Source organism: Bubalus bubalis, chromosome 11 (assembly GCF_019923935.1).
Source record: "Bubalus bubalis isolate 160015118507 breed Murrah chromosome 11, NDDB_SH_1, whole genome shotgun sequence".
NCBI classification, from domain to species: Eukaryota; Metazoa; Chordata; class Mammalia; order Artiodactyla; family Bovidae; genus Bubalus; species Bubalus bubalis.
Window position 1 is genome coordinate 33,433,170 of NC_059167.1, and position 21,201 is coordinate 33,454,370.

General features: G+C 39.3%; 1 protein-coding gene across 7 annotated transcripts in view; it reads left to right on the forward strand.

Annotated features, from left to right (window-relative positions):
- Positions 1-21,201, forward strand: part of SLC35F4 (solute carrier family 35 member F4) — a 288,486-nt gene that overhangs the window by 246,866 nt on the left and 20,419 nt on the right. For 3 of the 7 annotated variants that reach the window (XM_044924926.2, XM_044924927.2, XR_006542714.2), the window contains exons 2-4: positions 9,681-9,866; positions 14,732-15,029; positions 20,005-20,224. The exons of 1 other annotated variant lie outside the window; for it this stretch is intronic. In XM_044924926.2, the coding sequence (XP_044780861.1) occupies positions 9,681-9,866; positions 14,732-15,029; positions 20,005-20,224 (704 nt within the window). Of the gene's footprint in view, positions 1-9,680; positions 9,867-14,731; positions 15,030-20,004; positions 20,225-21,201 lie in introns of those variants that run through there. 3 more of the 7 variants (XM_044924928.2, XM_044924929.2, XM_044924930.2) reach the window with 3 other exon arrangements.

The following is a 21,201-nucleotide window of genomic DNA, read 5'->3' on the forward strand; positions in this document are numbered from 1 at the left end:
CAGCCAACTTTGATGTAACCTCCCATAGAACCTTTCGCACTCCCGCTGAATAAACTCCCTTTCTTCCTGCTCTCCTGTTCACATTATAGTTAACTGCTTACATGCCTGACTCTAATATTGAGAGTTCCATGCTGTCATCATCTAACTCCTGTACCTGACAAAATATCTGCCTTAGAATAGGCGCTTAATAACTACTTGTTGAGTTACATTGATTTGGGGAGCATGTGGAGTCTAACCAGTACAGATGAAGAAATATTTTTATGCCTGGACAATTACGAAAAATGGCACAAGGTGGCCAAACATTATGGCTCAGGTGAGCAGATGTCTTTACAAGGGGCAGAGGGACCGTCTAGTGTGATTAATGGGAGACTTCCAGTCCTTTGTTCCTAATGCAGTTTATCCTCAAAACCTGTCAAAGTCTGAAGACTGTTCATTTAATATCCAGGCACTCACTGTGGCATATAAAACACAATATAAATGATTTATTTGTGATCCTTGATTGCATCCCAGGTGACATTCTGAATATTTATTTTTGCTGGGGCTGGCTTTATATTAATTGAATGGTACAAAACCATGTAGCATGGGCCAGCATCTGCCTTTCCAGGGCTGGAGATGATTGTTTTATGGACTAAGCTCTGAACATGCCTCTGGGCCTGGCTCTTAGTTTATATTTGCCTTTTTAGGACAATGGAATAAATGGGTCCAGTGGCTCAACTATTTTCAGGCCTCTTCCACGAATCAGCAAGTGGGAGGCAGCTGGCAGAAGGCAATGAGGCTTGAGCTATATTGCATAAGGCCCAGGAGGTACTGAAGCCAGGACATAACAATGCAGTGAAAACGGGGAAGCAAAAGAAATCACTAATTTGGCTTATAAATTCAACACTTGCTAGTTACACGTGATTCACAAACTTTTTAGTAACTATGGCCAGTATTTTTATCTCAACTCCATCTCAACTTGCTACTCAGTTTTTGGACTTCCTCCTTTCCACCTATAACTGCTGAGTAATCACAAAATGAAACCTGATACTCACCTAAGAAAACACGAGAAGGCACACCTCATGCAAACATAAATTATACAAGATACATTAAAAATTACTCTTGGCGTATCTGAAATGTCCCATCCCCTGAAGAACATAGTAAATGAGAGTTTCCTGAATTTTAGACAGCCTCTTTTCATTGAATTTGAAACATTCAATTAGAAACAAACTGTTGGTCCCAAGATGATATAGAAAGACCTTGAGCGCTTCTCTCACAGGCACACCAAAATCACAATTATTTACAGACAGCCATCGATGAAAAAGACCCAAACCTACCAGAAAAGAGCTACAATGAGAATATAAAGAAGGAATCATAATGAGACAGCAGGAGGGGCTGAGTAGTGATAAAGTCAAATCCCATACCCCCAGGTGGGTGATCCACAAACAGGAGAACAATTACAACTGCAGAGATGCTCCCAAAGGATGGAGAGGTCTGAATCCCACTTTGGGCTCCACAGCCCAGAGATCCAGCCAGACAGAGATCCACCCAGAAGACACTCCCCCCTCTGGAGAATTTGGCTTTGAAGGCCACAGGCTTACTTCTGGGAGTTCTAGAAGGCTGATGGAAATAGAGACCTCACTTGTAAGGGACTCACACAAAGTCTACCCAGGGTAGAAGCAGTAATTTGGTAGTAGCCTGGGTTAGACCTACCCCCTCCTGGAGAGGTAGGAAATAACTCCATTTCACCCTGGGGACATAGATTCCTGAACCATTTTGGGGAGCTCCTTCTACGACATGGTAATACTATCCTGGAATTTTTCTTCTTACAGCTTATTACCACAGAAAAATCCCACTGTAGCCCAACAGTCTGCAGGCACAAGTACTGGGATGCCTCAGGCCAAGCAGTTAACTGGACACTGACACAGCCCCACCTACCAGCAGACAGGTTGCCTCAAGAACCCTGGGTCTGCAGCCACCTCTGGACATAGCCTTGCCCACCAGAGGACCCAGGACCTATCCCCACGCACCAGTACACAGGCAATAGATCCAAGACTCCCAGGACCCTACAAGCAGAGACCCCGGCCCAGGTCCCATCCATCAGTGAGCCTGCCCTAGTTTCAGATCCAACTCAACCCACCAGCAGGCAGGCACTAGACAGAAAAAACACCACCACAATCTGTGGACCAGGACTGCCCTGGAACTGGCTGGGCCTGGTCTCCACCCAGTAGTAGGCCAATACAAGCTTCAAGACACCAGCCCCCACAGTCAGCAATCTGACATTTGCTCTGGGACCCCTAGGCCCTGCAAGCAGGCCCCAGGACCTGGCTCTGTCCACCAGTAGGCTGGCACTAGCCCCAGGATCTGGCTTCATCCACCAGTAAGTAGACAACAGCCCCAGGTTCTCCTGGATCCTGACTCTGCCCATCAGTAATATAGCACTAGCCTAGGGCCTCCAGGTTTCTGCAGTCAGCTGCCTCAAGATCAGACCGCATAACCAGCAGCTGGCAGCCTCTGCACCAGGCAGGACCTGGCAACCAACCCGACCACAGCCAAATACACCTACCAGACGATTGACATAGTGTGCTCACCACAACAGAAATACCCACACAGCCCTCATAGAACATTTGGAGTGTATAGCTCTGGTGACAAGAAGGGAGTGTGCTGTTGGGACTCATAGGATGTCTCACCAGGAAATATAACCAACTTACCAGATACATAAAAATAGCAAGTTAGGTAAAATGAGGTGATAGAAGAACATATGCCAAACGAAGGAACAAGATAAAACTCCAGAAGAACCAAGTGGAAACAAACATGCTACCTGAGAAAGAGTTCAAGGTAGTGATCATAAACAGGATCAAAGAAATTGGGAGAATAATTAGAATAACTCTTCTAATAAGAGTTAGAAGATAAAAATAATAAATATAAAAGAGATGAAGAATACAATAACTGAAATGAAATAATACACTAGAGGGGATCAACGTTAGACTAAATGGTTCAGAGGAATAGAACAACATGAGCTGGAAGATAGAGTAGTGGGAATCACTGATGCTGAACGGAAAAAGGAATAATAATAAACGAATAAAAGGAATAAAGGAATAATAAAAGGAATAATGAGGATAATTCCCTCTGGGACAACATCAAATGTACTAACATTCACATTACATGGGTCCCACAAAGAGAAGGGGGAGGACTGAGAACATAATTGAAGAGAGAATAGCTGAAAACCTCCCTAACCTGGGAAAAGAAACAGACATCCAAATCCAGGAAGTACAGAGAGTCCCATACAGGATTAACCCAAAGAGAAACACATCAAAACATTGTAATTAAAATGGCAAAAATTGAAGATGGAGAATATCAAAAGTTTCAAGAGAACAGCAACACTTTACATACAGGGGAACTCACAAGATTATCAGCTGACTTTTCTGCAGAAACTCTAAGCCAGAAGGGAGTGACACAATATATTTAAAGTAATGAAAGGGAAAAACCTACAACCAAGATTATTCTACCCAGCAAGGCTGTTGTTCAGATTTGATGGGGAGATCAAAAGCTTCACAGACAAGCAAAAGCTAAGAGAGTTCAGTACCACCAAACAAGCTTCCAAGGAATGTTAAAGTAACTTCTCTGAGCAAAAAAGGACACAGTGAGAAGCATGAAAATCATACAAGGAGAAAGCTCATCAATAAAGGCAAATGCACAGTAAAGGTAGGAAATCATCCCCTCATAAAGTTAGTAAGAAGGTTAAAAGAAAAAAGTAGTAAAATCATCTATATTTACAGTAATTTTAAGGGGAGAAGAGTAAAACTCAGGGTTGCTGAAATGCATTTGAAATTAAGAATCAGCAACTTAAAACAACCATTCATAGGTATAGATTGCTATATAAAAACATCATAGTAACCTAAAACCAAAAATCTGTGATACATACATAAAAAAGATAAAGGAATCCAAACATAACACCAAAGCTGATCATCAAATCATAAGAGATGAGGACAAAAACAAAGGAATAAAAAAAGACCTACCAAACCAACCCAGAAGCAATTAACAAAATGGCATATCAATAACTATTTTAAATGTAAATAGACTAAATGCTCTAATCAGAAGACATAGTGAAAAGAGAAAAAATTGATTACACAGGGTCTAAACAGCATGTACTAAAAAATCAATGAGTCAATGAAATCAGAATGGAAATTTAAAAATACCTTGAGACACATGACAACCATTCAAAATCCACTGGATGCCGCAAAATCAGTTCTTAGAGGGAAGTTAATAGCAATACAGGCCTTCCTCATAAAACAGGACAAATCTGAAATAAACAACCTAACCTACCACCTAAAATAATTAGAAAGAGAAGAACAAATGAAATCTAAATCTAAAGTCAGCAGAAGAAAAATAATAATAAGATATGGAGGATATAAATAAAATAGGGATTGAAAAAAGAAAAAAAAGCAATAGAACCAAGAGCTGGTTATTTTAAAGGGTTAAGAAAATTGACAAACCTCTGGCCAGGCTCACCAAGAAGAGAAAGAACCCAAATAAACAAAATAAGAAATGAAAAAGGAAAAATCTTGACTGATAGTGCAGAAATACAAAAAAAAAAAAAAAAAAAAAGAGAATTCTATGAATAATTATATGCCAACAAATTTGACAACCTGGAAGAAATGGACAACTCTCTAGAAGCTTACAGCGCTCCAAAATTGAATCAAGAAGAAATAGATGATTCGTGCAACTGGCCACTAGAAGTGAAACAAAATCTGTAGTAAAAAAAAGAAAAACTCCCTACAAATAAAAGTCCAGGATCAGATGGCTTCGTAGATAAATTTTACCAAATATATAAAGAGCTTACACCAATTCTTCTCGAACTCTTCCAAAAGATTGAGAAGAAAGGAACATTCTCAAAGACATTCTACGAAGCCACCATAATCCTGATACCAAAACAAGACAAAGCAAGACAAAGATAACCACCAAGAAAGAAAATTACAGGCCAACATCTTTGATAAATACAGATGCAAAAATTCTCAACAAAATACTAACAAACCAAATCCAAAAACAAATAATAAAGATCATATACCACAGTGATGGTCCAATATATGCAAATCAGTGTAATCCACCACACTAACAAAAGAAAATTTAAAAACCACATGATTACCTCAATAGATGCAGAAAAAGCATCTGACAAAATTCAACATCCATTCATGATAAAAAGAAAAAAAAACTCTTACCAAAGTGAGTATACAGGGGACATATCTCAACATAATAAAAGCTATTTATGACAAACCCACAGCCAACATGATAATAGTGAAAAGCTGAAAGCCTTCACACTAAAGACAAGGATGCCCACTCTCACCACATCTATTCAACATAGTATTGGAAGTCCTAGCCACAGCAGTCAAACAAGACAAACAGAAGGTATCCAAATTGCAAGGAAGAGGGAAAAGTGTCACTATATGCAGATGACCTGATACTATATATAGAAAACCCTAGTGCTTAGTCACTCAGTTTTGTCCAACTCTGCAACCCCATGGACTACAGCCTGCCAGACACCTCTGTATGGGATTCTGTAGGCAAGAATACTGGGGTGGGTTGACATGACCTCCTCCAGGGGATCTTCCCAACCCAGGGATCAAACACAGGCCTCCCACATTGCAAACAGTTTCTTTACCATCTGAGCCACCTGGGAAGCCCCTAGAAAACCCTAAGGACTCCACAAAAAAACTACTAGGTCTAATAAATGAATTCAGCAAAGTAGCAGGATACAAGATTAACATTCAGAAATCAGTTGCATTTCTTTGCTCTAACAATGAAATATCAGAAAGGGAATGCAAAAAAAAATTAAAAAAAATAAAAAAACAAACAAAAAAAACAGTCCTTCTTAAAATTGCACGAAAAGAAAAACCCCAAAAACCTAACCAAGGAAGTGAAAGACATATCCTGAGAACTATAAAACATTAATAAAGGAAATTAAAGAGGATTCAAAGAAATGGAAAGATATGTCATACTCTTGAATTGGAAGAATTAATATGGCTAAAATGGCAATACTACCCAAAACAATCTAGAGATTTAATGCAATCCCTATCAAATTACACATGACATTTTTTACAGAACTAGAACAAATAATCCAAAAATTTATGTAGATGTGTACTAAGTCATACCCCACTCTTTGCGACCCTGTGGACTGTAGCCCACCAGGCTCCCCTGTTCATGGGATTCTCCAAAAACTTATAGATCCATGAAAGACCAGAATTGCCAAAGCAATCCTGAGGAAAAACAAAACAAAACAAAAAAGCTAAAACAAAGCAGGAGGTACAACCCTCCCAGACTTTAGCACATACTACAAAGCTACAGTAATCAAAACTGTGATATTGGTACAGAAACATACATATGGATCAATGGAACAGAATAGAAACCCCAGAAATAAATCCACACACTTATGATCAATGACTCTTCAGCAAAGGAGGTAAAAATATCAAGTGGGAAAATGACAATCTCTTCAGCAAGCAGTGCTGGGAAAGTTGGACAGCTACATGTAAATCAACGAAGTTAGAACACATCCTCACACCATACACAAAAATAAACTCAAAATGGCTTGAAAACTTAAGTATAAGATATGACACCTCAAAACTCCTAGGAGACAGCATAGGCAAAACATTCTCTGACATAAGTCCAACCAGTGTTTTCTTAGGTCAGCCTCCCAAGGCAATAGGGAAAAAAAAATACAAAAATAAACAAACGGGACCTAATCAGACTTACAAGTGTTTGCACAACAAAGGAAATCATTTAAAAAAAAAAAAAAAAAGACAACCTGCAGAAAGGGAGAAAATAATCTCAAATGATGTGACAGATAAGGACTTAATCCTCAAAATATACAAACAGCTCATACAACTCAACAACAACAAAACAAACAACCCAATCAAAACATGGGCTGAAGACTTTAACAGACATTTCTCCAAAGACAGTATATAGATGGACCTTAGGCAGGTGAAAACATGCTCGACATTACTAAGTATTAGAGAAATGCAAATCAAAAGTAAAAGGAAGTACCACCTTACTCCAGTAAGAATGGCCATCATTAAAAAGTCATCATTAAAAATAACAAATGATGGAGAGGGTGTGGAGAAAATGGAACCATCCTACACGGTTGGTGGGATGTAAGTTGGTGCAGCCACTATAGAAAACAGTATGGATGTTCCTCAGAAAACTAAAAATAGAACTACTATATGACCCAGAAATCCTACTCCTGGGCATATATTCAGAGAAAACTAATATAAAAAGATACACGCACCCCTGTGTTCATAGCAGCACTATTCACAATAGCCAAAACATGGAGACAACCTAAATGTCCATCAGCAGATGAATGGATAAAGAAGTGTGGTACATATATACAATGGAATACTATTTCAGCCATAAAAAAAAAGATAATGCCATTTGCAGCAACATAGATGTGACTAGAGATTATCATACTAAGTAAAGTAAGTCAGAGAAAGACAAATACCATATGATATCACTTATAGGCAGAATCTAAGGTATGGCACAAGTGAACCTATCTATCTACAAGACAGAAACATACTCACAGACATAGAGATCAGACCTGTGGTTGCCAAGGGGGAGGGGTGGAGGGAGAGATGGACTGGGAGTTTGGAACTGGTAGATGCAGACTCTTATATTTAGAATGGATAAACATGTTCCTATTGTATAGCACAGGGAACTATACCCAGTCTCCTAGGATAAACCATAATGGAAAAGAATATTTTTTAAAAAGTGTACATATGTGTATAACTCAGTTTATTGTATAGCGCAGATTGGCACAACATTTTAAATAAACTTTAATTCAATTTTTAAAAGTATTACTAAAACAAAAAAGGCTGAAGGGATATAAAAACAAGACCTACAGTAGACTTCATATCCAAAGACATGTACAGACTGAAAGTGAGAAATAGAAAAAGGTATTCCATGCTAATGGAAATCAAAAGAAAGCCAGGGTCACAATACTTATATCAGATAAAATAGACTTAAAATAGTTAAAACAGAGACTGTTACAACAGACAAAAAAAAGGACATTACATAATGATCAAAGGATCAATCTAAGAAGATAACAGCAATTATAAATATACACCCAACATAGGAGCACCTAAATACATAAAAGCAAATATTAACAGACATAAATGGATATATCAACAGTAATGTAATACTAATAGAGGACTTGAACACCCCACTTACATCAATGGGCAGATTATTCAGACAGAAAATTAACAAGGAAACACTAGCCTGAAGTGACACATTGGGCCAGATGGAGCTAGAAAGCAAAGAACAAACAAAACCCATTAGTAGAAGGAAATAAATGATAAAGATCAGAACAGAAATAAATAGAAAAAGTAGAAAAGATCAACAAAACTAAGAGCAGTTTCTTTGAAAAGATAAAATTGATAAAACTTTAGCCAGACTCATCATGAAAAAGAGAAGGTCCAAATCAGTAATTTCAGAAATGAAAAAGAAGTTACATCCAACACCACGGAAATACAAAGGATCATAAGAGACTCCTAAGGGCAACTATATGCAAATAAAATGGACAGCCTAGAGAAATTCCTAACATGTACTATTTTCCAAGTCTGAACCAGGAAGACATACAAAATACAAACAGACTAATTATCAGTGATGAAATTGAATCAGTAATAAAGAAAAGAAAAAGAAAAAATCTCCAGTAAACAAAAGTCCAGGACCAAATGGTGAAGGTGAATTCTACCCAACATTTAGAGAATAATTAAAGCTATCTTTCTTAAATTATTCAAAAAAAATTGCAGCGGCAGGAACACTTTCAAACTTATTCTATGGTGCCACCATCACCCTGATACCAAAACCAGACAAAAAAGAAAACTTCAGGCCAATATCACTGATGCAAAAATGTAGATGCAGAAGTCCTCAACAAAATATTAGCAAACCAAATCCAAAGATACATCAAAAGATAGTATACCATGATCAAATGGAATTTATCCCAGAGATGCAAGGGCTTTTCATTATCTGCTAAGCAATCAGTGCTATACACATTAACAAATTGAAGAATAAAAATCATATGATGCAGAAAACACTTCTGACAAAATTCAACTTCCATTCGTCATTAAAAACTCGCCAGAAAGTGGGAATAGAGTGAATTTATCTCAACATAATAAAGGGCATATATGACAAACCTACAGCTAACATCATTCTCAACAGTGAAAAAAGTTGAAAGCATCCCACTCGCACCACTTTTATTCAACATATTGAATAAATCTCCTAGACAGAACAGAGGAGATAAAACAAAGTTGGATTTTAGTGATCAAACTGATGGAAAAGTGTATAGAAGGTTTAGTAGGAGAGCTAGTTGGCAGTTTTACCAGGTAGGAATTCAACAGTCAACCTCAGGAAGAAAAGGGAGAAAAAAAATAACACCATTTTGCTTTCCCTGAGGTAAACTATTCGACTTTAAGAACAGTTCTAATTCAGAACAGCTAAATCAACCCAAACACCATTTTCTAATGTTCATTTAGTTAATGGATTTGTCTAAAAGGACCCTTTATCTTAGGGAACAGACTTTACCAACATAGCATTTTCTTTTTGGAGGCCCTTTTGTAAAATCAGAAACGAACTCAATGAATGTGCCATATATTTTACTGCCACAACATTTAAAATATGTTTTTCCTCCGGGAAATTTTCACTGATCTCTTTCTTCCCAGGTACCTCCAGATCATCAGTTACTCGATGTAAACCTGGAGCCAACTGCCCCAGTTCACACAGTAGCATCAGCAGACAGCTGTCCCCTCTCTCTGTCACAGAAGATTCCTCCGCTCCTATTCTTGAACTTCAGAGTCGAGGATCCTCTGGAGTTTGTGGGCACAGAGCTGAGAGGCAAAACAGATCAGGTATGTGAGTGACCTCCTCTTAAATAACAGTACATGGGGTAAGCTTCTAGCCAGCAGTGAAAGATCTCACCATTGGCACAGAATGTAGAGATGTGACACTGACTATCAGGAGTACATGTGAGCAAAGTTTATCAAGTGGGAGGAACAGGAAGAAGAGAAGTGTATAGATATAATCCATTAATGATGGACAGGGTACAGTGTAGCAGAGAAACAATACCAAAACCGATAGTTGGAGGGCTTAACACGTGGTTAAACAGTGACTTCTAATGAAGTTTATAAGGAAACTATTTTTCTTATCTTCAAGATGGCAAAAGCCAGCACCTTTTATCTCAGTCCTGGGATTTAGTAATAGCAAGCTGTACCCATTCTGAGAAGAATAAAAGCACCAGTAAAATCATAGACTCTGCTTTTATCTTTATTAGGACTGCCAGTCCTTGGAGCCCTTCTAGTTTTCCAATTTTATACCTCCTTCAGGACACTTCAGTTGCCTCCCTGATCAGCATTTACTATTAAATCAAGACCTTTAACCTTTCCTCACATCTGCCTGATCACTTACCAACCCCTGGAATACTTGGGTTACTAGATTCACTAGATAAATCTCTTAACTATATCCATGGGTTTCCCAGTGAATGTATCATTTTAAAACATAGCTGGAACATGCATGGGACTTCCCTAGTGGTTCAGATGGTAAAGAATCTGCCTGCAACACAGGAGTATGCATAAAATCCTTAAAAGATGAAGAAGGACACAAGAGAGAGCTAAACAGAGACAGAACTCTGGAAAACTCTAAAATGATCAGAAGAGGACGAGGAACAGGACTCAGCAAAATAAACTGAAAAGGAGAGGTTAGTGATATAGAAGGTTGTTATTTCATCTAAAGGAAGTAGTGAAAAAGTATCCATTGAACTTCAAAAACAGGAGATTATTTATTATTATCTAGCAAGAGAAATTTCAACAGAGTCATGGGGCAAAAGCCAAAATGTAGCAGTTGAGGAAGAATGGGTGGCAAAGAAGCAAAGATAGTTAAGTACAGTATACAGACAGACCTCAGAGATACTGTGGGTTTGTTTCTAGACTCTTGCGGTAAAACAAATTTCACAATAAAACAACTCACGTGAAAAAAATAAACACAGCTGGGTCCACGAGGCTGCTGCCCAATACTGTTACATTTTGGTGATGGACATCATACTGCCTTCCCCAGAGATAATCTCAAGCTTCGAGTCCATATTCACTTCCTCTCATCATATGACCACCCTTTTTTTTACCTTCCTGAAAAGACTGAAACAATTGTGTGCTAACAGATGCTTTCCTCCCTGCCTCAAAGTGTCTCTGTTCTCTTGCTTGCTAATTTGCTAATTATCATCATTGCAGGGGCTTCCCTGGTGGCTCAGATGGTAAAGAATCCACCTGCAATGCGGGAAACCTGGGTTTAATCCCTGGGTTGGGAAGATCCCCTGGAGAAGGGAACGGCTATCCACTCCAGTATCGTGGCCTGGAGAATTCCATGGACAGAGGGAGCCGTCAGGCTACAGTCCACGGGGTCGCAGAAAGTCAGACTTGACTGAGAGACTTCCACTGTCATCGTTGCAGGGGCCGCTTTTGACCTCTGTGTTTGCTACCATTCTGATGCCGACTCCTCCTACATCCATGATTACCTCCTCTCCATCTCTTCCACCTAACACTTTCAATCTCCCCTTCTCCATTTATTCCTTCAGCTTGGCCAGCAATATATTAAAATCTCTTGCATCCTTAAAGTCAATAGTGACACCAGCAAAAACAACAAAATAACTCTATTCAAAACAAGTGGGTAGTGGAAAAAAATAAAAAAAAACAAAAACCTTATAACTTTGAGAACACTAGCTTTAAAAAATAAGCAGAAGAGAAATAATTCAGGGGATGCAGGTAAATGAAGGCATAGAGGAGGTGTGAAAGCCTCTTCCAGGGTCCTACTTATTTGATTAGGGGTTTTTATGAGAAAATATTTTTTTCCCCAAAATGACAATATTTTAAAATGGAATATCAGCAACTATGGACCCCAGGGCCAAAACTCTTTTGTAAAAAATGAAGAAAATGACATTGTAAGTCTTCAGAAAGTTTTAATTGGCTTTAATTAGTTGCAGTAATATTCTTATTATCCCAGTTATCTGCAGAACAGAATGTTGCAGTTAATTAAGTATGGTTAATAAATTTGCCCTATCTATCATATACCAATTACAAATCTCAAAGACTGTACCATTGAAGACCACATGTGGCATAATTTACTCTTTCTGCAATGATTTGGAAGACACTTGGGAATATTCCTAGACACCAAAAAGAAAAAGAAAAGGAGAAGAATTTCAAGAGCAGCTCGATGCTCTCATGAATGTTATGGTACTTAACCTCAAAATGAATCCCATGAGCTAAGTATTATTGGTGTTTGACAGAGACGCTAAGACCAGAATTAAATATATACTCAGGGCCTTCTGGTAGCAGGGCTAGGACTTTCACTCATGCATCCAAATTCCAGTGGCCTCTACCATCCATCTGTGTGACTCTAATCAAGATTCAGAGAGACGAATGGAATAACTGATAAATCAATTTTAATGATGTATACAAAATAATAAATCTAAGCAGGACTATAGAAACTCACATTTAAATGATCAGAAAAATAAAAGAACCCTGGAGAGTCAATCTTCCTATGGTATCTACAGATAGTAAAATTAAAGAATTGTCAACAATTCAATCTAGTTCGCAGAAGATGAGCCAATACTATGGGAGGATTTAGGTGACTATTGGTGTCATCGAAAGTACTCTGTATGCTCTGACAGTGTACAGATCCATCTTCAAAGGTGACAGTAAAGGCAGATGTCAAAGGGATACAAATAATCTTTGTAGAATCATTCTTCCTTTATGAGCTAGTCCCTTAGAATAGTGTGATCTAAAGTGTAGTATACCTTTCTCTTCTATTAAACCTCATGCAAGGCTGCCATTCCTGCCAGGAAACTTCTCTCTAAACCATTTCTGAAGCTTCCAGTGCTTAAATGGGGAGCTCAAGCCTGAAACCTAGACCAAACGAATATTCAGAATAAAAAGTTTAGACCCTGGAGTCATACTGACTTGGGCTCAACCTTGAACAACCTTTAATACAAGTCTCAGTTTTTGCATCTGTAAAATGGGACTGGTAATAACCCACTTACTTGGGTAGGCTCGTGTTCCCTTTCCAGCCTTCCAAGACAGCAGCTCTTGTTCTGCCCTCTTATTCATTTTTGTTTTTTCCCCTCTACTCTCTGTATAAACCACATGGACATAACGAATTTGAAGAGTGTTATCAGGTCTAGTCTATACACAGCCAAGGATTCTGGTTAGCATACTTTCAGCCTCATCTCAATGTTACTACATCATGGAAGTTTCTCCTGGCCACTACACCTCATCTTAACAAGTGCTTCTTGTCTGCCTCCACGTGGCCTTGTATCTGCCATACACGGCCCTTCTCCCACTGTTTTAGACGTGTTTCCTGACCTTCCTCTAGATTATGAGCTCAAGTCTTTCATTTTTGAACCCCTGGGACCTATTTAACTAGCTCCTGGTAGTCTCCACAGGACTTTGTTGAATAAATAAATAAAAAGAATACCAGTTTTCATCTTCCGGAGACTTGGCTCTGAGAATTCTGTTTATAAGACTTGGAAGTCACGTAGTAATTGCCTGTTCATCCTGCTTGGTTTATACTCTCCAATGAAAAATTCACTTTCAAGGTTTGCTATCTGCTTTCCCCAAATAAATGGCTGGATGAAAGCCTTTGCCACAGCGGGGCAGTCACGCCTGGGTCATTAAACAATGGAAACATTCAGCAGAGAGCCGGCAGGTTCTGAAGAGGAATGTGAGAAACCCATCCACTATCACTCTCAGTGTGTGGGCTGTACCACTTGCGTAAGCCCAGGATAAACATTATGCTTAGAGGAGGTCCCTGGAAACACCATGGAATCTTACAGACAATTCTGTCTACCTTTCCCTGGATTCTACCATCTGGGGACTCAGGATGACCACTGCTCTCACTTAATGTCCTGATAGGTATATAAATTCATTGTGTTGAACTTGTTTTCACTCTTAGGGAGAAGGCCTTTATGATTGTCACTTTTGGAGAACTTCGGCTATTTCAATGTGAAAAAAAAATGCTACTAAATTTTCTTAGTAAATGTAAAAATATAAAGCAGAACTCACTGTGCTCCCAGAAATATATTAAATAGTAATTTGTTCTGAGGTAGGAGGTGATTTTGTGCAGTCCAGACTTACTCTGTTTAATCTTTGCTGCAGTTTAAAAAAAAAAAAAAAAAACAGTGGGAAATAACAATAAGTACTTATTTCTCATTCACTTTTTATGTTGGTGAATACAGGGTTCTAACTAGGTCCTGCTCATTCTCCCACATAGACCAGCTTCTATTTGAGATTTTCCATTCTAGTGGCAGAAAGGAAGAGCAGAAATAGGTAGTGGGACTGTGTGAAGCCTCTTAAAGCTTCTACTGAGAGCTGGCATACCATACCACAGATGGTGAACATACCATCTGTTCATGTTTGATTAGGCAAAGCAGATCATGTGGCCAAGGCCAAAGCCTTTGAAGCTGAAATGCTCTCACAAGGAGGTGGGTAGGGTTCCCCTGAGAACAGAGAGCATCCACCAAGTTCATCAGCATCATCATGGCCTGGATAAGGGTCCCAGAAACACAGTACACCTTATAGAGCAGAGAATCCAGACAGAAAATGAGCCAGTGTTATTTGTCTCTTCAAATGATAGCAGGGAAAACAAAACACTGGTGATTCTACTGTCTGTCTCTTTGATTTCTGTTTTATAACTTGATTTCCACACATTTGTATTCCTTTCCTGTTTGCAGGGGATGATGGAACACAGACTCATCCTGAGAACAGCAGCCAAGAAAACAGAATCAAGGCTCGCTGCCTATCCTGCATGTCCCTGGTTCTGAAGGCTGTCTGGGGACTTTTGATCATCTTGTCAGTGTCATCATCTTGGGTTGGAACCACACAGATTGTAAAAATTACTTATAAGAACTTCTACTGTCCATTTTTCATGACTTGGTTTTCAACAAACTGGAACATTATGTTTTTCCCAGTCTATTATTCTGGTCATCTGGCCACTGCTCAAGAAAAACAATCTCCAATGAAAAAATTCAGGTAGGTTTCATATTAAATGGCCAATAGGAGATGGTTTGAAATAATTTCATGCAAATATGCATGATTTCATCTCTTTGGAAGGTGAGTTGAGTGTGGAGAGGCAGGATCTAAGGTCAGTAATGAACATATGAACATGAAGAAACAGAATCAGCTCACTCCTCCCTCCAAAATTATCGTCTACAACATGCCAGGCATTGCGCTAGTGCTTTTGCAGATCTTATCTAATTATCATTGGTGGTAACAGCCACCTTTTAAGTGTGGTGTAACACTTTTAAGGTGGTGTTAATTATCCCTATTTTAGCACAAGAAAAACAGGTTTGGAGAGATTCAGTGACTTGTCCAAGGTCACACATTTATAAATAATGGAACCCAGATTTTAATCCAGCTCAATCTCTCTCTTATCATGTTTTCAAAGAACAACCCAGGGTCTTGAGCCCAGAAAGAAAAAAAAACACTGTATTAATAAGATTCTTACAAAAACACTTGCTCAGTATTCTGGACACAGTGGTGTTATAGCAGATAAAATGACTTGGTCTCATGCAAATGGAAGTCTGGCCTTGGGATGGTTTAAAAGAATCTGTTCTCTGCTGGCTAGGAACAGAGAGCTTTGTCTGTTGGTTTGCTGGCCATGAACTTGACAGTGCCATGGTTGTATTGGTTGCTCTGAGTTAGATCTGGCTTATGCAGCTCCATCTTGGAGAGATGGGAAAGTTGGCAGAGTCATGTCATCTAGTCCTGCGCAGCACTGAGGAAAGGCAAAAGTAGCATTTGGGTTAAAGGTCCTTTGCTAACAGACAGCTTCTTGAAAAGAAAAATCAGAATCAAGGAACAACTTCCAGGACAGTCACTCTGCTCACCAAGAGAAAACAGTGGTCTTGACCTCAGCAGATGGCAATGGGAGAGTGACAGCTTTTTTGCTTATTCCTCCTCAGCAGAATGGCAATAAATTTGTCTTACAGGAGCCCAAATAACCTTTCTACCTTGCCCTTTTACCTTATGATAACATGATAAGACTGTCCTTAAAAACGTAAGACATTCTGAAGGCTTTATCTTCAACTTCCAATTTCTATCACCAGCTTGGAATTGCCCGGGAATACTGAAGTCACACTGTGAGCTGACTTTCTCTGTGTGTCCATGAACATTCTGCTATCATTAAAGCAACAAAAACCAGTTCAAAAAGAAGTGTTTTCTTGTTTGGAGGAAAGAAAAAAGCCTTATATCTGTTAAGGATTGCTAAGACTAATTTCTTCCCATTAAAACAGACATGATCCTGGGGCATAAGATCTTTTTAGATAACAATACTTAATACATGATTGCAGGGGACATGATCATCAGAATAAAGTTCTCCCTGATTGCAGATACCTCCATTTACTTATAGTGTATGTGTTCTACTCAAAGGTTCCTATGGTTTAGACACATATGCAGATTAAAAACAGCAAAAGGTTAGTATGGGAAGTAATGCCTCAGAAGACCTCAAAGCAAGCCAGGTCAGTGTTACTTAAGAGAACACATTTACAACAAGAGGCTCCTGCTGACAGAAGTGTTGTTTGGGGAATGAGTTTCTCTCACACTGAACGAACTCTGAATTTAGTGAAATCTGTGACTTGACAGGACACCTCCACCTGTTAGTCCTAGCATGAAGTTGACCATTTCTGAAACTGAATCAAAGAGCTTTTATTTTCAAGCAGAAAACATTGTCTTTGAAGGGAATATTATCCAGTGGCCCCCTCCATATGAAAGGTAAACACTGCCAGAAAATTCTGAGATCCTTGATCTTTATTCCCTATGGACTCTGCCAAAGGAGAGTCTGCCAAGGGACTCTGCCATTAACACTGTCTGCCAAGAAGTCACCCCACGAAGCTCTCATGGCAGAACAAGGGGAGAATAGTTAGTGTCTAAGACTGGAAACTGGATGTATCCCATAGCATCAAACCCTCAGTTTTCTCCCTTTCTCTTGAATGGTATGAAAGCATTTCCAGTTTTTTCTGTATCACTAACATCAAAAGAATTTTCAACAAAGTATCAAAACTGGATGGTAAGGATTGTTCATTTGGAAGTAGTTTTTGATATTTCAATCATGCCATTTATATACAGTTAAGAGAATTCAATTGCCTCAGGTAAATTTGAAATTTAAGAAAAAAATTATATACCAGTTTTGATGGTATATCAAAAGAATATCAAAGGGTCATTTCTTAAGGGGAAAAAATCTCTAGAAAGCCTGAAACTAGAGCCAAAGATACACCTGCCATATGTCAGGAAGCTAGGAAATGTGCTTAAGATGCCATCCAACGTGCAGAAAGTGTTCCATAACTAGTAGCTGCTGGAACAGTGACGAGCATGATTACATTGTCAGTACCCCCAACTTCTAAGCTTCTTTCCAAATTTTGCCTCCTGTCAATGCTTCTTGTCTAGAAATTCTGATCTCATCATCCCAGGGAGAGACAGGCTGTTGTTATCTGTTTCTCCCAAGAAATCCATCTTTTTAAAAGAAATTTTCACATTTCCTAGCACTTAATGCTTAAACAGCAAGAGGTTTTACGCAGGTGAACTGGTGTTTGAATGGAGACCAATTTTAATTCTTGTAACAGCAGTGACAAGTGGGGAGAAGGTTGGCACTGAGAGGAAAGGGGAAGAAAGGGTAACAAGGAGGAAGCCAGTTCTTGGGGGCCAGGATAAGCCAGGCCAAGAGCCTCTGCTAGGCAGCACTGCTATACTGGGGGCACTCTCCCCAGCCCACCTGCCTCTGCTGGCTTCCCCACGGGGCAGGGTGTTTCCTTTCCTGAATCCAAAGTCTTTGAGTGCATTCTACCCAGCATGATGGTGGAGCCCTTGGTAAGAAGAACCATCACTGGCTAGGGCTTGTGACAGGAAAAGAAAGCCTTTAATCATAAATAGATTTGTTGTGGTTTTTAATAAATATGTATTTTAAAGGATGTTTAGAAGTTATAGATGTCAGGATAAATAAACCCCTGACTCCCCACTCCAGCTCTCCCTGGTAGATTTCCTCAAGGACCAAATCTCTCTGTAAGGACAGAATACAAAGCATGTGCCTAGATGCTCCATAAAAACTGTTGCTTGCTCTGTGTGTGCCTCTGATTCTGAGTATCTCAACAGTAGGGCTTTAGAAAGGCCATCCATTTTATAATATTGTAAATCAATTACACCTCAATAAAGCCAAACAAAGCAGAGACGCCATCCATTTTCCTGTGTGTGTGAGCATGTGTAATTTCTGTTTACTTTGCAAAAGGTTTTGCCTCTGGCTTATTTAGTCCCTTCACTGAAGTTTTGTCTCCTTCAAGTTAAAATTTAGCTTTGGGAAATCCCATTTTGATTTTATGAAACCTTTCCATTTTGGTTGTCTCTCACATGAAAGTAAAACCACGGCATGCATGTCCATGTGTTCAAAATGGATTTTTAACCTTCCGAGAGTCACTGGCCTACAATTCCCTGTGTTCTCAGCTGCTTGGAAGCAATGTTTACTACGAGACTTGATATTGAAGCTCATCCCCCTGAGCCTGAAGCCTCACCACTTGGTCATGCCCTCCCCACATGCAGTCCTCCTGTGGGCTGAATCACTTCATACAGGGGAGGCAGACATTGCCTGGAGATTGCTTTGAGGCAAAGTAATACTTTGAGACACAATTATCTCTCTTCAGAAAGAGCTAGAAGAGAAACCAGAAACTAGAGCTATCTAGAGCCATATAAATAGATTTATAAACATAAACATGCAACTGTGAATAACTTGTTGCTTTAAACGGGATATTTATATTACTCTTGAAAAAAAACAACGCCTGACTCGAGATAGTTGCCTAACGAAAGCTTGAATGTTCATGAACGACTCCCAGCCTGTTTTCAGTCCATAATCAAAAAGGCATTGTTATTCTATCACTTTAAATATCGCCTGTATATATTGCTAGCCTCAACATTTTGATTAAAACAACCCTCTGGACTAAATAATTAATTTAGTCAGAAACCATGCAAATCAAAGATTTAACTGAAATGACTATTTTTAAGCAGTATATTCAGACAACTCCTCCAGAATGGTCAAAGTTTGTATGTAAATGCAACTTGAATTTTATTTATTTTATGATTTGGGGGTTGTCACAGACACTTCCTTCATTTTTTCTGCCTTAAAAATGCTATGCTGTGCTTAGTGGCTCAGCTCGTGTCCGACTCTTTGTGACCCCATGGACTGTAGCCCACAAGCTCCTCTGTTCATGGGGATTCTCCAGGCAAGAATACTGGAGTGGGTTGCCATGTCCTTCTCCAGGGGATTTTCCCAACCCAGCAATCGATCCCAGATCTTCTGCATTGCAGGCGGATTCTTTACCATCTGAGCCACAAGGGAAGCCCAAGAATACTGGAGTGGGTAGCCTACCCCTTCTCTAGGGGATCTTCCCGACCCAGGGATTGAACTGGGGTCTCCTGGATTGCAGGCGTTTTCTTCACCAGCTGAGCTACCAGGGAAGGTGTAAAAGAAATTAGTTCAGTGGGCAGATATGTTAGAAAGAGGCATAATGTTTTAGGAATAATAAAATACTGAGCTGCACTTGCCTTCACATGCTGTGTGAGGTTGCACATTGTCTGTAGCCTATTCAATCTGTAGCAGCTGTCTTGACACTGTTGCATTTGTCCATTGAGAAAGCATCTTCTGTATCTTCAAATAGCTAGTAATTCCAGCAACCACTCATTTCTGGATTTCTCCAGGTTTCTCCAAGAATATTCAGCAAAAGCAGAATGGCTACCCCCAGAATCTTGCAGAATGGGTAGGGAAGGCCTGTGTTTGGGGAGATGGGAACTCCTCCATGCAACCCTTCCCCTCATGGCCTGAAGATGACAGCCTTGGGTTCAGTAGGTTCCACACGTGAATAATGGGTCTTGAGGGTTTGTGCTCTTGCCTAAAAATGGCTGTCAAGAGCTAGTCCACACAAGATGTGTTAACATCAATACCTATTAACCTCTCTTTCTTCCTTAGGGAATGCAGTCGAATTTTTGGTGAAGATGGTCTGACGTTGAAGCTCTTTCTTAAAAGAACTGCTCCCTTTTCTATTCTATGGACTTTGACTAATTACCTGTATTTACTGGCTTTAAAGAAGCTGACAGCCACGGATGTCTCTGCTCTGTTCTGTTGTAACAAAGCCTTTGTCTTCTTGCTGTCATGGATCGTGCTGAAAGACAGGTTCATGGGAGTGAGGGTAATAGCACACTTGATTCGATGCGTGAGGCTGCATTTAATCATAAATCCTTGGCATTGGGAGAGCTGCTTTGTTTTGTGGAGTTTCTGCAAAACTTATTTGGTTCTGAGTACAGATTGAAATTTGAAGATGCGCTAGAACACCCAGGCAGTTACAATGTCATGAGAGGATAAAAGATTTTTTCCATTGGGCAGTCAGCTGATGTCAACAGGAGGCACTCAGGGAAAATAAGTTCTTTTTTTTAGAATTAATGGTATGATCAACTCCTTCTGTACTTGGGGAAGAAGGGTCTGAGAAAATTAGCCACAGTAAAGATTATGATTTGTTTTTTGTGTTTTTTTTTCCCCCAGTCAACATGTTAGGACAACTCATGTTTTTTACACCCCCCCCCATGAATTTAATTAATATTGGTGTAAGTAGTACGATTACCAAACAGTAATTAAAGTCACCAGTAGTGGCACAATGCTGTTAAAAGTGGCTATATATCTAGTATGACTAATCTAGAAATGGAACTAAAAACAACAACTTGTACTTTGGGGTACATATCCTTAATTGGACAGCATTAAACTTCCACCAGCCACTTCAGTTCTGAGTTTATTCCTTTCAGAGATATTCTGGATTTAAAAATAAAAAGTTTTTTGTATGTTTGACCTTTGTTATATTGATTGAGAGCTATGCAGACGAAAGGAGCCAGATCTCATTCATATAATCTGGCATGCCACCGTGACCAAAATATTGAGTAAATAATTATTTAAAAGTAGATCCAAACAAAGAGCGTTTTTCCAGAAAATAAACATCACACAATTGCTGTTCTTTAAAAGAGATGTCCAGGACTGGGTTGAAACATTTTTTTGCTATTGCAAACTATTGCTCCTGTTGCAATGATTCCAGGGTCCTTGCCTCGCTAAATGCTGAAATTCACATCTATATTAGAGAGTTTGTGATAGCCATCATCCTGAAAACATTTTCTTAATAGC